This window comes from Lucilia cuprina, chromosome 5 (assembly GCF_022045245.1).
Source record: "Lucilia cuprina isolate Lc7/37 chromosome 5, ASM2204524v1, whole genome shotgun sequence".
Taxonomy (NCBI): Eukaryota; Metazoa; Arthropoda; class Insecta; order Diptera; family Calliphoridae; genus Lucilia; species Lucilia cuprina.
Window position 1 is genome coordinate 1,434,577 of NC_060953.1, and position 17,323 is coordinate 1,451,899.

The 17,323-nt window shown below is 27.7% G+C and overlaps 1 protein-coding gene and 1 non-coding gene across 2 annotated transcripts in view; both read right to left on the minus strand.

The window, feature by feature from the left end:
• LOC111675231 overlaps positions 1–17,323 on the minus strand; it is a 266,694-nt gene that overhangs the window by 105,634 nt on the left and 143,737 nt on the right. The window contains exon 5 of the transcript XR_006940948.1: positions 2,950–2,985. This is a non-coding gene — a transcript (uncharacterized LOC111675231). The remainder of the gene's footprint in view (positions 1–2,949; positions 2,986–17,323) is intronic.
• On the minus strand, positions 6,352–7,435 carry LOC124418462 (cell death protein Grim). Its single transcript, XM_046951232.1, has one exon. The coding sequence runs from the start codon at positions 7,173–7,175 to the stop codon at positions 6,678–6,680; it is 498 nt and encodes a 165-aa protein (XP_046807188.1). The 5' UTR covers positions 7,176–7,435; the 3' UTR covers positions 6,352–6,677.

Here is a 17,323-nt window from a genome sequence, read left to right on the forward strand (position 1 = left end):
TTGGATTTGGGCAGACAAATAGACGTAATGCTTCAATGGTTAGTCGATTCGTCCGTTCGTTGTCCATGGAGTTGTTGTTTTAGTTGTTGCTGTTTAATGATGACTGGACGTTTAAAATGTTGCTGTGCTCAATGGTTGCTTTGGTGATTTTATGTTTTTTTCTTCTAGTTCAAGTATAAATTGCTTTACGGCGTTTGGGTCATTAACGAAATTGAAAATAGACAGTGTTCTTTACCAAAAAAAAAAAACTTATTGTTCTTCTTTAACTTCATTTATCTAATAATGTTACTTCTCGACTTTCCTTTCTAGAGTTTATCAAAATGTATAGGTAAGTGCTGGGTATGTTGCCACGCAGTGTGGCAAGTATATCATCAAAGTCTTGCTCTTCTTAGGTAGTTGTAGACAATGTTGTTGCTACGTGTGGCCATTAAATCAGTGCCACTTATTAGTAGTTGCAAGATAATTTATCCAACTGTGTATCATCTGTTTTTTTAATTTTTTTCCCTCAATGTTTTTATAAAAGTGTGTGAGTCTCATTAGTTACCCACCGCGATAAGGAATGGTTTTTCTGTAAGCGAGAAGGTTTTTTCCTTTTAAAAATTAATCAATTTAATAACAAAAATAACTTTTTAAAACCTCAATATTTTAAAATATTATTAAATGACTTTTTAGAGTAAAATAATTAGCATTTTACAAAAAAATGTGTCCTTAACTATAGAGTGTTTACACTTCCTTCCTTTCCTAACATGTTTTCCTATACACAAAAATGTCTTGGTAATTTCCGTTGTTTTTTTGCTGCTTTCAAAGTAGCAGCATTAGAGAGAAGAGAAGAAGGAGTGACTATTACTAATTAATTTTCTAATGTTGCAAATTCCAAAATTTTCACGTCATGGTGTCACTGTTAGTGTCTCTTAGTTGGACAAAAACCATATCACCGCCATTACAGTTCTTGAAACGCCTGTTGTCCATTTATTAAAATTAGTGTGGTCTTTTGTTGTGGCATGCTGCCAGGAAGAGCGATTGATGGGTGTTGGGTTTGCTGGTGGTGTTTTACATACCTGAGAAAGGGCAAACGTAATTTATCAAATTTGATCTCAGTATGTAAGTATTTATGGATGTGAAATGATTAAGAAGGAGTTTGTGAATTTATAAAACAGAGTTCTCACCATTTAAAATGTTAAAATAATGGCGGTTATCGCAAGTCTCCTGGTGACAAACTCCCTAAGCTATTTTCATAATAAAAATTGTATTTAATAAATATTAAGTTCTTAAATAAGAGACCCTAAGTTATTGGCAGATCTCTGCCTGTTTTAGTTTTCTTTTAATAGATTTCTGAGCTTTCTTAGAAGATTACGTAATAGAGCTCAAAGTAGAGCTTTCGAATGAATTAAAGTAATTCATGCTTCTTGTTAAAGTTAAAGCTTTTAGATAAGATCCTGTTTGACTTTATATGAAAATTCTTTGTGTCAAGTTGCATATCGGCAAAGAGTGATATGCTCTCCGACTGGGTTTGTATCATTTTTATAGATGTCTGAACTTGCTTAGCTGTTAGAGTAATAAAGCTTATGAAAGAGCATTATAAATTTTAAACCAGTTATGGGCTCTTAGTTGAGACCCTATTTGATTTTATTTGAAAATTCTTAGTGTCAAATTCTTGTAGGCCATTGCATTAAAGCACATATCGGCAGAGAGTTATAAGCTCTCCGGCTGGTTTAGTTTCATTTTTATAAATTCTTGAACTTACTTAGCTGTTTAAGCAATAGAGCTTATGAGAGAGTATTATTAGTTTTAAAACAGTCGTGGGTTAATAGTGAAAAATGAGCTTTTCATTATTTTGGAAACTTATGTACGAATAAAAACTAGGCTGGCAAAGAGAGATAAAATGAGCCTTATGATTGATAGTAGATTTTTATACAAGCAAGCAAGGGTGATAAAAAGATATATCTAGTTCAAACTTTAAACAAATTTCGTTAAATTTTCTAACATTTGTACTTTTTAAAAGCTTAAATGTTTCTAAAATTTGTAATTATATTTCGTATTTATGATCTTAGTTAAGCTTTAATTAATGAACATTTGTTAAATACCCTCTTTAAGCAGCATTTTAATCCTTTCAATTTTCTACTTACTGATAACAACACTCAACAAGCTAATGCTCCCTCTAAACACTTACCCCTTTTTAAAAATTGAAATTTAACATTTAGAAAAATTTTAAACCGCAAACAAGAAAGAACAAACATTAATAGATAGACATCAAAGACCAATATGTCATCACAATTAAACTTTAACAAATTCTAACAAGTCATGCCTCAGACAATGAAATCATAAAGAATATAAAAAATATGAAAAACAAACTTTTAGAAACACTAAATGAATGAATTCTATGAATGAATGAATCGAAAGGGTTAAAAAAATGTTAAAAGGTTACGGTTAAATACCATTTGTTTAACCACAATCATATAATGTTAAGTCATCATAAGGTTTTTTTCGGTTGCCAGGCACAAAAGTCAAAGACAAAAGACGGAAATAACAGGACGATTGGGACCACAGAAACTCACACTTTAGATAATATTCAACACCCCACTTACAACATTACGGTGGTGGTGCAACAGCAACTACCATCAAAAAGCTTTCAGGACTAAATGATTTTGTTATAAAATAATATAAAAAAAAAAACTAATAAACCAAACATCTGTGACAAATGATCTATTTGAAAAGATAACACTTTTTGAAATTATGACAAACAAAACCCAATTGTCACTGTGGCTTTCACTCTTTTTATTTTTGGTCTAATATTGCCGAGAAGTCTAATAAAATTTAATGAAAATAATTATGCAAACATTTCATACTTCGTTCTCTTATACAAGCGCTAATTTGTTTGTTATCTTCATTACAAAATCGGAAACAGTAAAACATAGAATTTTGGTAAAAATTTAATTGCACAGTCCTTACCTGTCTAGCACCCTTAAATGTTACACTTTGAGTACTCTGAAAATAAAAATTAAAGAAAAGAGAGAGAGTGTTAGATTTATTGGTCAAGATAAAAAATTACAGGAAAATTACAGTGTCTAAATATGTCGCGACTTGCCGTTAGTCCTTTTAAATGTTCAAAAAAATATTTGTGGTCAGTTTGTGGTTATTTAGATTTTTTTTGCTTACAAAATAAGGTGAGGAATTTTTAACGCCTACAATTATTTTTAATAGTAAGTGTTTCATAAACGTTTAAAATTTGTTTTCTGCATTAGAGAAAAAAAGGTTTCTTGTTTTTTACAATTGTTATTAAATGTTGGTAATTGTTGTAAAGAAATTACCGCAACATATGCAAGGACATTAATTAAATTTTATGGTAACAGTTGTTGGGTTGATTATTGCTGTCCATACATACGTACAATCAAATTAGCGATAAGAATTTTATAATAATTTCTATAGCAAAGGTTTAAAATTGTTTATTAAGAAAAAAATTAGCAAAATTTTAAAGTCAAAAAAGCTGCAGTTGGTTGGGCGGTTTTAAAAAATATGACTTTGTTTTAAATTGTATAAAAATCAGTTTGTGTCAAATATCGTTGATTAACTTTGTTTTAACCCTTTCACGCACAAAACTAAACCGCTGGACTTTTTATGGATAGGTGGTGAACACACTTAATTTTGACGTGTATTGATAATTTTTGATGAAAAATGGAAAAAGTGTTTTCGAAGGATATCGGATATCCTTTTAAGAATGTAGTGACATCCGATTCTACAAAATAACGTAATTTTCTTCGGAAATAACCATTTACTGTAGCGGTGAACTCAAATTAACGTTCTAAATTGAGAAAATTTTAAAAAAATCTTGGGACACCGGTGTGCCGTTGTCCCAAGAGCTTTTAAGCCTGAGCTTTTTAAGCTCAGGCTTAAAAAGAACTGTACATAATAAACATAAAATATATACATAAATAGAATGAATTTTGTCATAAATAGAATGAACATGAATATTTCTCATACCATTTTTATTTAGAATATTAAAAATTCAAAAAATAGTATTTTATTTACTATATAATGAATATCCGTCCAGGTAAAATGGGTAAAATCGTTATATTATTTCACCTAGCTCCATTGAATTGAGCATCCCGAATAGGATTTTAAGCTTATAAAAATGTTAAGTATACTCGTATCTTATTTATTCTATCCTTGATACCGCTAACGACATCCTTCAGAAAGTACCTTAACTTTTCACAATTTGCTTGATAAGATTTATCATGCAATAAAATTAGATATAAATATATTTTATCTAAATGCATCTACTAAATTTAATAGGACATATTTTCCTCCATCTAGTGTATAAAGCTTCTTTTAAAAAAGGGTTTTTTATCAATGAATTTTTTAAAAATATCGAAGGCAATGTACGATTCAATATTAAACAAATTAAATTTAGCAGATTATTAAATTTTTTTGGAGGTTTTTTCCTACTAAAGTTCAAAATAACAAATAAGTAAAACAATATTTTCAAACATACCCAGCAAAAACTTACATTGCTAAGCAAGGAGTTAAAATGTTAAAATTTATTTACACAATAGCATTTTGAAACATTAATTTTACACGTGAATGAAATTGGAGGCAAATACTTGTCACGCTCGCTTACAAATAGGGAGTTATTTAAGTACTTACTACGATCACCTGCAAAGAGGAAGTTAGGTAAGAAGTTTTGTTTCTGGGGAAAAATATTACAAAATATAACTTCATCATTTGTATTAAAAACAAAGTTTAAAAACAAAATATCAATATTATTAATCCAGACGGTATGTATTAGACATTGAGTAAGGTACACATGTTATTATGACAGTTAAAGTTCTTTTTTTTTATTTTCTTTGTAAGTATGCATTTTATTTCAAATATTGTTTTTAGTTTTACATAAATTTGTATCAAAAATCTTAAAATTTTAATATAGACAGTACAGAGTTTAAAAGTATGTATTTTTTTAAAATTTATTATAAATGAGTTTATATATTCGGTAGGATTATTTTAAAATAGTATTGAAATCTCATTTATAATAAAAAATATTAAATTAAAAAAATATATACAAAATTAATTTAATTCAATTTGGAAGAAAAACGAAAAAAACTTTTGAAAATTTCAATATTTTGTAACAAAATTTTTGAACAGAAAGAAAAAATTAAAAATATTTTTTTTCTTTTTTGACAAGAAAAACTTTTCAATATTTTGTTTTGTAAAGTTTAACAAATTTTTTTAATTATTTTTTTTTCTAAAAAATTTTCAATAAAAACATTATTATAAATGAGATTTGTTGAATTTAGTTCTATTTTAATTTTTACCTTAAACTATAGTTTGTACACTATTATTTATTTTTATTTGTTTCTGGTAGTGGCTGGTCTTTGTTATTTTTTATTTTTTAAACATATTTTATTAAAATATTTTTTTTATAATTAGCTGCACTTATTCTATGGTTTTCTATTGGTTTGAATAATCTTGTACGTTACGTTTACAGAGTTGTATTTGTTGTTTATGTTATTTAAATATTTTCTTTATGTAATCTTTAAGAATAGAGTTTTTATTTAAAATTTAGTTTAGTTAAATGTGATAAGTATATGATTAAGTTTATATTTATTATAGTTATTGCAAGTAGATGAATTGAAAATATTTGAAGAAACAAATTTTCAATAATTGAAAAAAATAATGAATATAAGTTATCAGAATTTTAATCTAAAAAATGAAAAGAAAAATTCCTTGTAATCCCCATATTCTTTTTTACTTTATCTCAAAATTAATTGAATATTTTTATATTTTTTTAAAATCATAAAAAAAATTATTGAAATTTTAAACTGCAAGACTGATTTGTTGTGGAATTAATTTAAGGATTTTTTCAATTATTAACAAAATAATAAATATACTAACCAAGAAATGCAAGGAATAATTTAGTTGTAATTTCCATGATAATATAATTTTTAAATTTTTTTTAAATTTAAAACAAAATATTAAAAATTTTTTGCAATAATTTGGAAAAAATGTTTTTCATAAAAAATCTCATCAATTTTTGTTTCTAACACAAAAAATAAATAAATAATGCAGCCAATTATTTTTAAGAATTTTTTGAAAAAAGTGTAATTTTTATTTTAGTTAAAAAGTATGATTAATTATATTTATAATTTTTTTAAATGATTTTTTTTTTTAATTCCTTACGAAACGAAACCTTTCATTTACATTTTGTTTTATTTTTTACTAGGCAGCTGTTTTTTTAGTTAAAACTTATTTTTATAGAAAAAAATAATAATACAAAAAATTTCCAAAAAAGTAATTTTAAAACTAATCTTCCTTTAAAATATTTTATAAAAAAATAAACATCACTTTATAGCTGTTATTTTTTGTTTGTTTTTTTTTTCTTTTAATAAGGAAAATTATTTATAAAAAATCTTAAAAAGATTTACAAAAATAATTAAATTTTATATTTTAAGTTTTTTATTACTAGGCTATTTACTTTTTTGGAATCACAATTTGCTTTGATTGAGCCGCTAAAAGCTACAAATTACAAAAAAAAAAAATAATAATAATAAAAATAAAACAAGTCCTTACATCCTGGCTACAATTCCTTGTTTGCTTTTAGAGAAATATAAGTAACTTTTTTAAAATTAAAAAAAAAACATCGTTGTTTAAGAGTTATTTTAAGAAATTTTGTTAAATTTTAAAAATTAATTTTTTCGTTTTGAAAATTTCCTTTGCTTAGAGTCCTCAGTTGCTGTAGTTGCTGGTGTTGTGGCCGTCGCTGTTGTGGTTGCCGTAGAGTCTGCTGTGGTTGTTGCTGAACTGGTCGTTGTTGCTGTTTGTGAATTGAAATTCACCGATATTTGTATGACCGTCGGCTGTAGTTGCGATGATTCATGGTAAAATCTCAAGGCATGACAAAAAACTTGTGTTAGAAAATCCCAACATCCCAAAGGTTCCTGAGGGGTGTTGTTAAAAGTAGGCACTGTTATATTAATGGTGGTTCCATAACCTCTATTAACATTAGAATTAACAGGGGCCGTTTCACTGGCTGGAGTATTGTTGTTGCTGTTATGCGTTAATCTAGAGGAAGTTGTTTGTGGGCTGCTAGAGCTTCTGGAGGAACTGGAATTAGTAGTTGCTCTCGATTGACGTTGGCCCGCCAATAATTTGGCTTGATCTGGTATAAAATAAGCTATAGCCATTTTTTAACACTTTTTTGTTATTTAGCAAGAAAACGTTTTTTATTTTTTTAATCAATGTTTTCAAATTTCAATTTTTTTTTAAATTTCTCAAAAAAGTTTTTTTTAATAATTGCGCTTTTTAAAAGTTTATTTCTTTTTGGCGCCAAAATTGTATTTCCACTAACTACGTATAATATTACGTCAAAATTTTGTTCGTGTATTCGATTTTTCACTTGAAAAATATCCTTCACTACAAGGTTATAAGTTGTCTTGTGCTTGGTTCGTAATAGACTGACTAAGCATATCCTTGTAGCACACAATTTTATAACATTTCCTGCTTCAATTGCATTTCATGGTTCACAATACAAACATTCACAAAACACTTACTCTCATATATAGCAAACAGAAAGAAAAAAAAAAACAATACATTTACTAGGAAGCAACAGTCCTCTTCCATACAACAAAAACAATACCCATAAAGTTCACCCAAAACAAAAGTAAAGTAAAAATATTTCACCCTCCCCTTGAACCCAAAAAAAAAGTTCAAAACCACCACAATTTACACACAGACACAACACATTACATTTACATTCATAGTAAGCACTCTCTAAATTACCAACTAGAATTGCATTAGCACCTTTATAAGTCTTATTCAATTTGTTAATACACACTCTCTTTCTCTCTTGCTCTCAATTTCATGTGGTTTTCTCATTTAAATGGCATTATAGAGAATAACAGTCACCCTTATAAAATTCGAATTTAAAATAGAAAACTTTCGCATTCTATTCTTGTGAACAGCAATAGGGGAAATTTGTTTATAAGGGGAGTTTATTGCATTAACTTCATACAATTTCTAATGAATTTATTTGATAGAGTGTAAATTCACATTTTCGAACATTTGTTTAACAATAGTTTCGAACTAACAGTCTATAGAGTATTGAAACCAGTGTAAATTTATAAGGAAGGAAAATTTTCTCCTCTTTTTCTGAGAGCAAAAAATAATTATAGAGATTTATTTCATTGTACCATTCAATTGAAAAAGCCATGAGTTGCTTATTGTAAATATTTAAAAAAAAATCTCACAAATCTCAACGGAATTTTACTAAAGGTATTGATGTTATTGTAGGAATTCAATCTCATATTTTTTTCTAAGAAAATTTGTTCTCAAGTGTTGCAATTTTTTACAGAAAAGTTGCTCTCGATCTCTTTGCATTTTTTATGGAATAATTGACAGAAAGTTTTCGTAAAATAATTATTTTAAAACAAAGTTCATACAATTTATAAAAACAGTAGAAAATGTGCACTTTTCTTTAGAAATGTTGCCCTCCATTATGTAAACATTTTGATCTCACGATCAATAAGTTTTGCTCTCATTTTCATCAACTTGCTCTCTATCATTATCATAACTTTTCAATTATCATAACTTTTCTTATAGAAAAAATGCTCCCGATCTTATAAAATTTTCTACAGAAAAGTTTCTCTCAATTTAATCAACATTTTCTGTAGATATAGTCTACATTTTGCTCTCAGTATTATGTACTTTTCTGAAGAAAAGGCACTCGATCACCTTTATTTATCTAAAGAAAAGAATATTTCTATCCCATTTACTTTTCTATAGAAAAGTTTCTCTTGTTGTCAATAGTTTTTCTATCAAATGTTTAATCATGAACTTTTTAATTTCTGTACAGTCTGAAAAATCTGATTTCGATCTGAAAATTTTTCTTGTAGAGAATTTAATGTCAATCTCACTTACTGAGATAAGTATATGTTATAATAATTCTTTAGAAAATTTCTCTGGAAATTTCTCTTTTCCATGAAAAAAAATATTACAATTTTGCTTTTGATCTCTTAAACTGCTTGTGATCACTTGTAATTAGAATCTCTCGATCTCATAAAATGTTGCACTCGTTTTCAGCCAAGTTTTGGCAAATCTGCTGTATATAGCATTAAAGAAATTGATTTATTAAAATATCTTAGATCTGTACAAATTATAAATTTAATACAAACTTCTGTAAATCTACTTGTGGTTTTTAACAACAACATTTTTTTTTTAAACTTAACTAGTATAATAAAAATCTGTGACAGCATGGTAACAAGAAAAGGAAACCTTAAACTTGACACATTTTTCTAGAAACTACTTTATAACACAAAAGCAAAATGTCCTTAAAAGGGACTATATATATAAAGAACTTTAAAATTACTATCAAAATGTATTCTCTTAAGAACTTTTACTGTATTTTGCACCCGCACATGTTGAAAACAAACTAAACTAAATGACCTTGTCATTTAACTAGCAACATTATTATTTCTTTTCGATGACCTTGATATATTATTTTATCGTTTATTAACTTAAACTCCCTAATATTGTTTGACAAACTGGTAGGGATATACAGGACCCTTTTTGCTTTCTACTGTTGCTAAGCAGAAAATTGTAAAAAATATATAATTTTCATTGTCAAGGTCATTTGTAGCTAAAAGATTTTGTTATAGCAAAAAAAAAACTGGGTTAGTAGCAGAGTTAAACATAATTTAGCAACAAAATAAAAAAATGTATAAAGAACAAGGGATTGTAATGGATTTGTAGCAAGTGTTATGTATAGATTCTTAACTAAATCCTTTGGTGGCAGTTACATGTATTGTTACAATTGTTTTTATTTGAGTTGAAAGCGGAAAAAACAGTAGCAGCAAGAGCTTTAGTGGCAACTTAAGTCCTTGATAATGAAAATTACTTTAGAGAGAAACATTTATATGTATAAGAAGGAGTGTTTTTCTAGATGTGTAACCATTGTCAAGGAAAATATCAAGGTTAATGTGTTGTTTCATATTTGAAATAAAAAAACTATTGATATTATAATAAGGAAATGCTGTTAATAAATATAGAAAATATAACATTAACATTTAAAATGACATTTTACAAAAATTAATTACTATTTGAAAACTTTTAAGGAAATATATTTTAAAGGATTATAGTCAACTAAAGTTAAACATGCTTCAATGATTGCTTAATTTATAGAAACCATTAATTTTCATAACAAGAAATAATATATATACAAGAACAACTCAAAATTACACATACGAAAAATGTTTTTCAATACTCATACGCTTTCATATTTATACACACTTGCTACTTCAGTGACTTTTGCTACTGAAAGGGGTAAGCGTTCAAGCATTTAGAAATTTCATAAAAATAAACATGAAATTAATTTTTGACAGTTTAAGATTAACTATTACTTTTAATTTTAAGAAAAAAAAAAAAAAAAAAAAAATAACAGCAAGTGTGTGACACTTAGCAACAAAAGAAAGCGTTGCAAGTTTTTTTGGGAAGAACACACTCATATGTGAAATTAATTTTATGTAGTTGACATTTTCTACATAACAATTTGTTTACTTATTTTTTGTTGTTTTTTTATAAGGATAATAGAGCCAAATGACAATTTTATTTGCAACTAAAAAAGGGTTCTCGAAGATTTTAAAACAATAAAAAACCGTAAGAAAATAACCCAGCAAATAATTGTAGTGATAATTTAACTCTAATAGTGAATGATTTAGACCCTAAACTAGACTATAAACCAGACTATAGAACAGACTACAGACTAGACTATCGACTAGACTATAGACTAGACTATCGACTAGACTATTGACTAGACTATAGACTAGACTATAGACAAGACTATAGACTAGACTATAGACTAGACTATAGACTAGACTATAGACTAGACTATAGACTAGACTATAGACTAGACTATAGACTAGACTATAGACTAGACTATAGACTAGACTATAGACTAGACTATAGAGTAGACTATAGACTAGACTATAGACAAGACTATAGACTAGACTATAGACTAGACTATAGACTAGACTATAGACTAGACTATAGACTAGACTATAGACCAGACTATAGACTAGACTATAGACTAGACTATAGACTAGACTATAGACTAGACTATAGACTAGACTATAGACTAGACTATAGACTAGACTATAGACTAGACTATAGACTAGACTATAGACTAGACTATAGACTAGACTATAGACTAGACTATAGACTAGACTATAGGCCAGACTATAGACTAGATTATAGACCAGACTATTGACTATACCAGTCTGTAGGCTAGACCATAGAGTAGACTATAGACTGGACTATAGACTAGACTATAGACTGGACTATAGACTAGACTATAGACTGGACTATAGACTAGACTGCAGACTGGACTATAGACTATAAACTAGACCAGACTATTGACTAGAGTGTACACTAGACTGCAGACTACATTATAGCCAAAAGTAGTCTGGTTTTGCTTGTTTTATTTAGACTTAAGTTGATATCCAAAACCTTCCTTTAAAACACAACCTGCACAAAATCATTTGTCACAGAAAATGTTTTTGTTGCAAACATGTTGACACATGCTTAACACAACCTCAGTAATGCAAGTGTCATAAAAAGGACTTTTTGCTCTCGCTTTGAATTTTTCCCATAAAGTATAAAAACAATCTATTCATGGACACTCATAAAGCCATTAACACCTACAATAAAGACATACAAGTACTGCAAGGGATACATTAAATGAATATAAATCATATTTTTTTATAGCTTCAGACTGCAGCAGACATGAATTTCATATGATCTTGAATTAAAAATTTTCTGATATTAATTGGGTGTTGTAAGTTAAGATAAGACTTAAATTTTAAATAAATATTTAAAGTTATACAAAATATTGCAAAAAAAATAGTGAGCTTAAACGAACAACAAGTGGTATGAGTAATATATGTCAATTTATTAAAAAGTATAGAGGATTTTTTCTGAATATAGGGCTTCTCTGAATACTTTCAAATTAAAAGGAAACAACTGTGTTGCTAATCTTGCTCCGTGATTTTATCTTAAATTTATTTTAGCGCTATTTTAAAATACATCCATATGATATTAAAATTTATTCCATTCAATTAAATATTCATCATCAACTCATGACATAAAATTGTGCTCAACAACAACAAACAAAAATTCATCAAATTTTATTACAAAATTCCCCATCGTCACCTTTCATCATGTAGTGAGTGAGTACTTAGTTCATGTACTTCTTCTTATTTATATTGAAAACTTTTAAATTTTTTATCATGTTTAGCTGTAAAAAGAACTAAAAAGAAAAACTTATTTTCTTAAGAATTCCAGGTAATTCAACTAGTTTAGAGAGACTTTTATTACTTAATACCTTTAAAATAAGACATCAAATAGTTGTTACTTTTGCCAATGATGCTGTGTTGTTTTTGTTGCTCCGCTACCGGAGTGCATTAAATTTATTAACCCAACATTGCCAGAGAACCACTAACTTTATTAAATATTCCACAAAATGCATATTAAATGCATCCTGTAAAAATAAGCAAGAAAACAAGAGCTAAAGCACAACTTAAACATGAAAATATTTACTACGTGTTGTGGGCAAAAGGAAAATATTTTAAATATATACTATTTCTACTACTCAACCCATTTAGTCAAAACGCACACAGGTGTTTTAGGAAATTAAAGCATTTTCTTTAGAATGATCAGTTTGGTATTGCGAGAACTCCGGAATATAATCAAACATGTATTCTACTTTATAGTCTAATCAATAGTCTAGTCTATAGCCTAGTCTATAGTCTAGTCTATAGTCTAGTCTATAGTCTAGTCTACAGTCTAGTCTATAGTCTAGTCTATAGTCTAGTCTACAGTCTAGTCTATAGTCTAGTCTATAGTCTAGTCTATAGTCTAGTCTATAGTCTAGTCTATAGTCTAGTCTATAGTCTAGTCTATAGTCTAGTCTATAGTCTAGTCTATAGTCTAGTCTATAGTCTAGTTTATAGTATAATCTATAGTTTAGTGTTTAGTCTAGTCTTTAATCTAATCTATAGTCTAGTCTATAGTACAGTCTATATTCTCGTCTCTACCCTAGTGTGTAGTCTAGTCTATAGCCAAGTGTGTAGTCTAATATATAGTCTTCGCTAAGTCTGGGCTATACTCTTGTCTATAATCTAGTTTGTAGTCTAGTACTTATATAGTCTGGTCTATAGTCTACTCTATGGTCTGGTCTAGTCTATAGTCTGGTCTATAATCTAGTTTAATCTATAGCGTAGTCTTTTGTAGTGTTCTCTATATTTCGTCTTAGTTTAGCTGATATTTTTCTTTTAATTTTTTTAAAGTCCTAAGGAATATTTATTTTTAGTTTTCTTGTAAAAAAATCTTTTGTTTTATTTTGTCCTGTTGTTTTTTATTCCTGAGTAAATTATTTCGCTTAAGTATTCATCAGCGAAAACATATTTCATGCTTTTGGGAAATTTCATTTTAATTTTTTCAATTTTTTTCGCTGCTGGTAGTTACCGCACTCCTGCTCATAAAATAGTTGTAGTTTTTCATCATTTTAAATTTTCTTTATTTTTTTCTTTTGGTTTATTTAGCGAAGTTTTTCATGGCTTTTTGATTAGTTTAACCAAAAGAAAAGTTATGCAGTTGTACAACAACAGATGATGTTGTTGTTCTACCATTGGGAAGTCAATTTAAATTAAAATGCTTTTGCCAAATTGCCAAAGAAAGAAGATGAATAAAAAAAGAAACATAGAAAACAAGCAACAACCTTTTTGCCAGCGAAAGTGGTGGATAGTATTGAAATTAACTGAGTTTATTTCTCTAGAGGAAAAAAAGAGAAGTATTTCCCTACCCCCACTAATTCTGTTAACAAAAGAAATATAACTTTTGAACAAGTTAAATTACAGGTATTTAAGTATTTTATTTAAAATTCATCATCTTTCATCAAGTTTTCCTTTTAATTCATTGGTTAGATTCAGGGTGTTAAAATATTTAACTACCAGTTTGTTTTGTCAGACCAAGGAAAGCTCGTCCATCAGCTGAATTTTTTAAGAAACAAGACAAGAAGTGAAAACTTTTCATTTTATATGACTGCAATTTATTATACGTAACGTAATAATTTTTATTTTACCTCCACAACTGATTAAATAGAAACCAAAGAATAATATCCTTTTTTTAAATGCTACGTATAACGTTCATATCGCTTTATTTGCTTTTTCTTGTCTTCTACATTTCTACGCTTAATGTTGAATGTTTAATGTTCATTTATGGTTTCGTTGCGTATTTTTTTCTCTTGTTGTGAAAAACTTTAATTATAATTTCATAAATTCATCATCATCCTGGTTGCCTTGGTGGAAAACTCCCTCCGGTTAATGAATTCGTTAAAACGAGTTATGAATTTTGGAAAACATCAAATCTTTTAATAACTTTTAAGTTTAATTTGAAATGGTTTTTCGTAGAGTTTTGTTTTATTTGAATTATGCATTTGGTTTATGACTTGTCGTTAATTCTTTGCCAAATGCTTAATGACTTGGGAAGTAATTCAGTTTGTGTTTTAAGATTTCATTAGAAAAGAAAAATTAACAGGAAAGTAGATAATGAATGAATGTTTTTTTTTTTTAAATGTGAATTTGATTAAATTAAATTTTGAAGAAATGTGATCAATTTAGCTGAAAGGATTTTCCATCCTTTCAGCTAAATTGATTGAAAAGGAGTTGGGGTAATTTTTAGTGTAAAGTCCTGTGGAAAAGAGAATAATGTTAGACAGACTAGACAATATATTGGACTAAAGACCAAATATAATACTAGACTATATTCTAGACTATAGGCAAGACTGTGGGCTAGACTATAAACTAAACATGTCATAAGACTAGAGTATAGACTAGAATCGACTATAGACTAGACTATAGACTAGACTATAAAGCAGAATACAATTTAGACTCAACTGTAAACTAAACATAAAACCTGACTGGACTAGACTATACACTGTACTATAGGCTAGACTATATATTAGACCACAGACTGGACTATTAACTAGACTATATACTACACTAAAGAATAGACTTTAGACTAGACTATAGAAAAGACAATAGACTAGACCATAGAATAGGTTTTAAACTAGACTACTCTATAAATTAATTAGGCTAAACCAAAGTCATGACTGCCTAGACTTTAGACTAAAATAATTTTAACTATTTTCCTAAAAACATATTATAACCGCTTGTAATTACTTAAATTATTATATTCGAGAATTTATTATAATTATGTCTACCGTTTTACTGATAACTAACAGTCAAAGTCATAAAATGACATTTGTTGACAGACAGTGTTTATTTTAATTATTTATTTTCACATAATATTAGCAATATTTTAAAGGAATGTATTCGTTTATTGTCAACATATATTATGGTATTAATTTGAGATTGCTGTTCTTTATTTTTACTTGTGTTAACCATTGCTTCCATAAGCCACAAATAATGCGAAAAAAACAATTTAATATAAAAATTAAATGTTTCATTTAAATGATTTTCTAAGTAGATTCTGTATATTAACTATTAACAATAACAATTATTAAATGTGTTCTGAAGAATTTACCCCAGTGGTGTAAGTCCCCCCCAACCAAAAGTTTGTTTAAGTTGAGGTCAAAGGTTTTAATAAAAAAAATGTAGAAGATTCATTTTTATTTGTTTGATTGTCCAAAAGAATACCTTATTTTCAGTTACTGACTTTTCAGCCTTATAAAGTAAAAACGACAATTGCAATCATAATATTGTTGCAATTTTTTATGTGAATATTATGACGATAATGTTGCTGCTAAAATGCAAGTTAAAATTTCATGATATTTATGCTAGAAAAGAACAAAGTGTTTTAATATTTCCAAAGGATTTTTTTCACAAAGACTTTTTTCACCTAACGTCTGATAGATAGCCAGACAGTCCGTTAGACTGTCATAAGATAAATACAAATTATTATTACAATGCGTTCAGTTATTTTTCATTCATTTATTTAGTTAGTGAGCAAGTCAGTCATTCAGTCATTAATTCATGCATTTGCCCATTCATTCATTACATTTGTTTAAAAGGTGTCCTTTCTATTCTTGTTTTTTTTTTTGTTTTACATTTTATTCATTTGATGAAATATTATTATAGCTGTGTTGGCATTGTTAATGCAAATAAATGTAAAATTTTATGTTTATTAGATTTTTGCTGCTGTTTTGTTGTTGTTTATAAAGTTTCGAAATATCATTTACACTGAATCCCTGGCATTTGGCAACATTAATATTAATGTTTATTTAAGGAAATTAAATTTAAGTTTATGCGTATAAAATACATTAAAAAGGGATAATTAAAATGAGAGTGGAAAAAGTAATCGTAATTGTGTGGAGGTGAGAGAGGAGGAGGTTTTATATTATATAAATAACTAAGGATTTCATGTATTAAGTAAGATTTAAGGAAGAACTGCTTAAATATGTTAATAATATACAAATGGTCCTTCGGTCCTAATCAAATCGGTCATAATGTCTAGAAATAATCTGCTTGGGCAAAGTGGTCCTTCGGTAAAACCATTAATATGAAGAAGTATGTATTTTCCATTCAAATATATCGTATCAAGGATATACATGTTTTACATAAAATAGTCCTTCGGGCCTTGTGGCAATAGCAAAGCCTTTGCGATCAATCTATCTATTATTTCCAGCAATAATTATTTTTTAAAGGTCCTTCAATCTATAATATATTTTATTACAATATCAGCCGAATTAATAAAGTCAATTGCATTTTTTTAGTCAAAAACTTAATTTTTCTTTAAAATTACTTTTTTATGCGAAACGCAGCAGGTTGTCTTTATTGTTCAATTTTTTAGTTTTTTTTTTCGTTTTTTTATTCATCTAGTATTTGGTAGTTACATTTCATTTAAATTTTATGTTTTTTTTCTGTACTTTTCTCTATTATACTTTACAGCTTCAATTCTTTTTTGTAAATTGCAGTTGGTTACAAGTCAATTTCCACTAAATGACGGCTATTTATATATTTTTCGTCTTTTTTGCATATTTTTTGGTACATGTTAAACTAACAAAAAATGTTAAATAAAAAATCTAAGTTTTTTACTTCTTCAGTTGTGTATTGTTCAGAGAAGTTGCTAGTTTTTTGTTGTTAAAGATACAAAATGCAATCAATTTTCTCAGCAGGACAGGTAGTAAGAACTGTAGATGAAACTACTGTTGGGTTTTTTGTACCTTTTCTTTGGAAAAAGCTGGTATTTTTTTAAAGACCAACTGAAATGTTATTTGACATTTTAATTTTAAGAAAGTTCGGCTAAATAGAAAAAATTTTTT